This window comes from Arachis ipaensis, chromosome B08, assembly GCF_000816755.2.
Source record: "Arachis ipaensis cultivar K30076 chromosome B08, Araip1.1, whole genome shotgun sequence".
Taxonomy (NCBI): Eukaryota; Viridiplantae; Streptophyta; class Magnoliopsida; order Fabales; family Fabaceae; genus Arachis; species Arachis ipaensis.
The window spans coordinates 4883051-4886233 of NC_029792.2; the positions used below are offsets into that span (position 1 = coordinate 4883051).

Genomic DNA, 3183 nt, shown 5'->3' on the forward strand with positions numbered 1-3183 from the left:
ATATGATGCACACTACGGTAAAAAAAAATAGTGAAAAAATAAAGATTCTCTCGTAGATAATTAAATAACTAAGAGTACCTGTCATTCAATTTTTATTAGTTTCAGATAAATTATACACTCCTCTCCATTCTCCACAACAAAACTTCAACATAAAGTTATCCAATAAGTATTTATACACATTTAAAACGTATTGAATATATTGAAAATTCAAAATGTTTTTCATTATTATACATTATATTGTTAGCATATTTTAGTTAAATCCTTCATTTAATTATGAAATCAAGAAATATTACAAGATAATTTTTTCCCATCATCGATAACGTGCCTACGTTAAGCAAGAATGTTTAATCATATTGGCATAAAATATAGAAAAAGAAATCATAATATGAAGCAGAAAACCACTAAAGAAATTAATTGCGACGCCCAGCAATGTCAGAACAAAACTTTCAAACATGCGAACCCCATAATAACTTACTAGGTCAAAATGTGACCAACGATACCTAAAGTTCTTACATTACGAAACTCTAATATATCCGGCAAAAATACCAAATGAATCAGCTTAAAATCCAATATCACTGACCATGCTTAGCCTTGCTATGTTGCTGGAGACCAGTTTCAGAATTGAAATTCCTGGATAAAACAATGAAAACCAATTAACAATTTACTCCTTTAAACAAAACTACAATTTCAAATTATTGCAAGGGTTAAGAGAACATACTTGTTGCAACTTTTGCAGAGGAATTGTCCACCAGATTTGGGAGTGTCCTTGCCATCACTGTTTGGAGTCTTTCCACCCTTCTTTGCTGGGTGAGGAGTTGCTGTATGGCCACCTTTCTTAGCATCTACATCAAAATTTAAGGAACATTTTTGTTTTATCAGAAATTCAGAATATAATACGGAAAACGTACGACTAAAGAACAAACTACAATCCTAAGCAAATTCCAATTGGGCAACTCAAAACACCAAACTATGCATTGCAAACACACTAGGAAACATTTTATAAATAAACCAATTATCCAACAAATATCAATCAATATTATATATACAAGTCTCACCGGTCTTTTCAGGGGTAGCATTTTTTGCTTTCTTGTTAGAAATAGGAGTTTTTGTCGCAGATTCATTTGGCCTCTTCTTTCCTTGGTCCACCTTCAAATTAAAAAAAATTCTCATTTCGTGATCGAGTTATTACAAGGACGCAAATTATACAAAGAATACGGAATATATGATTACCTTCTTGGGTGGGGTATCTTCCTCATCATCATCATCATCACTTTCACCCTCCTCATCACTCTCGCCATCCTCCATCTAGAACAACCAATGGCATAATTGTTACAATGACAATATTAAAACCAAGGAAATAAAAAAAGGACCATCTATTCATTCAAGGTGAATAATAATGTTTTACCTATATGTAAAAATACTCTCAAAAGGAGAACAAAATTAACATGATAGTGATTAATAGCAGTTCACGAAAAAATAACGGATTACAGAATGTGCATCTTATGATTATTTTAAACAATCCTAAATACCTCTTCATCTGAACTGTCCATTTCATCATCCTCATCAGATTCATCGTCTGAATCCTCTGTTTTCTTTGGTTCAACTACCTTCACTTGTTTTGATGCACCAGCCTGAGCATCAGATTTTTTAGATTGAGAAACCTTTACTTCCTCAACTTTTACTTCAGTTTTTCCTAGAACAAGTATTATAAATTCATTAATTATCCATGTAACATTAATAAACAGAAAAATATTTGGCAGATTGAGAGGAAGAATATACCATTTTGTGCAACTGGCAATGGATGATCCTCATCGCTACTATCGTCTGCACAAGTCAGACAAAATACAACAAATTTCAGCAGCCAGTCCAATTCAAATGTTACATGCGATAAGTTTAAGTGACAGTTTGAACCTAACCTGAAAAATCATCCTCCTCAGTGCTAGAAGGAAACAAATCATAAGTTAAGGAAAAATAAAAGATTGAGCAAAAATATACGGAAACTAAGGTTGCATGTTTAGATTCTAGTAAATAGATACACGCATTCAAAGTTGTGTAAAACATTAAGGGTAAAAAAGACCAGCAATTTCAAATATAATAATTTAGGAGCATAAAGGATATTCATCAGCGACAGATGTCTTGTATCCACAAAAGTGGACACTGGCGTTCTTGGAAGTGTGGGAAAGCTCAAACTCCTTCTCAACAACCAAATCAAGAGCAATTTGAGGAAACTTCTCCTTGTTAAGAGTTCCCACAACAAATTTCTGTTCTCCAACTTTCAAATAAACAACCACAGGCTCACTGGGTTTGTCCTTCTTGGACTCACCAAGAGCAACCTACAGAGAAAACCACAATAAACCGATCATAAGCCTTTTTCCAAATACATAACAAACGTAGAAAAACCGAACCAAGCAATCAGAACCCTAACCTGAGAAAGGTGTATGCAGACATCTGATTCCTTGTTGTCTACTTTAACAATCTCACCAACCTTAACCTCAGCACCTGAATTTAAAAAAAAAAAAAAAGAAAGCTAACAAATAATCATACCACGGTCCAATCAAGAAACCCTAACACAAGCATTCTCACAAATTGCATAAAGTTCAACACAATAAAAGCTATAGAAACAGAAATATATGTACGCCATATAAAGGAAAAAGCAACACTTAAAATCAGATTATTTTCAGCTAAAAATAACGAATGATAACTAGCATTCAGAAATCATTTCTAGTGAGGGAAATTATATGTGAGAAGAACAGAGTATGTTACCCCAAAACTCCATTGAATGAAGAGAGATGAAGAATCGCTAGGGTTTTAGGAGCAAAAGTGAGAGAGAAAGAGACGGAGCTGGGAGAAAATGACTACTTCTACTACCGAAAGAGAAAGAAGGCTCGAAGGGTTTTGTGACTATATATATGGCAAGGTTTTGAGTATACTAGGGTTTTTCTGATTTTTGATCGAATTTCAATCTTCTCTGGTTCTCCCCTCTCAATTCGTTTTTTCTTGTTTCTTGTTTCTGGTTTCTTTTTTGGTACAGTTTTTTTGGGCCTATTCTACGTTTGTGATAGTTTGCAAATATGGCCATTTTGGGCCTACTATATCTTAAAATAACGATCGGAAGCTTTAAGATTCTGCCTACTCCAGAGTCCAGACCCAATAAAAAAAAACTTGATCAACAGAGAATATAAA

The 3183-nt window shown here is 33.7% G+C and overlaps 1 protein-coding gene across 1 annotated transcript; it reads right to left on the bottom strand.

The window, feature by feature from the left end:
- On the bottom strand, nt 349–2973 carry LOC107613503 (histone deacetylase HDT1). The gene is made up of 10 exons (XM_016315530.2): nt 2764–2973; nt 2426–2499; nt 2119–2333; nt 1917–1936; nt 1780–1824; nt 1530–1693; nt 1231–1305; nt 1056–1146; nt 719–842; nt 349–630 (listed from the first exon to the last, which is right to left on the bottom strand). Exons 1-10 carry the CDS (start codon nt 2774–2776, stop codon nt 573–575), a joined length of 879 nt encoding a protein of 292 aa, XP_016171016.1. The 5' UTR covers nt 2777–2973; the 3' UTR covers nt 349–572.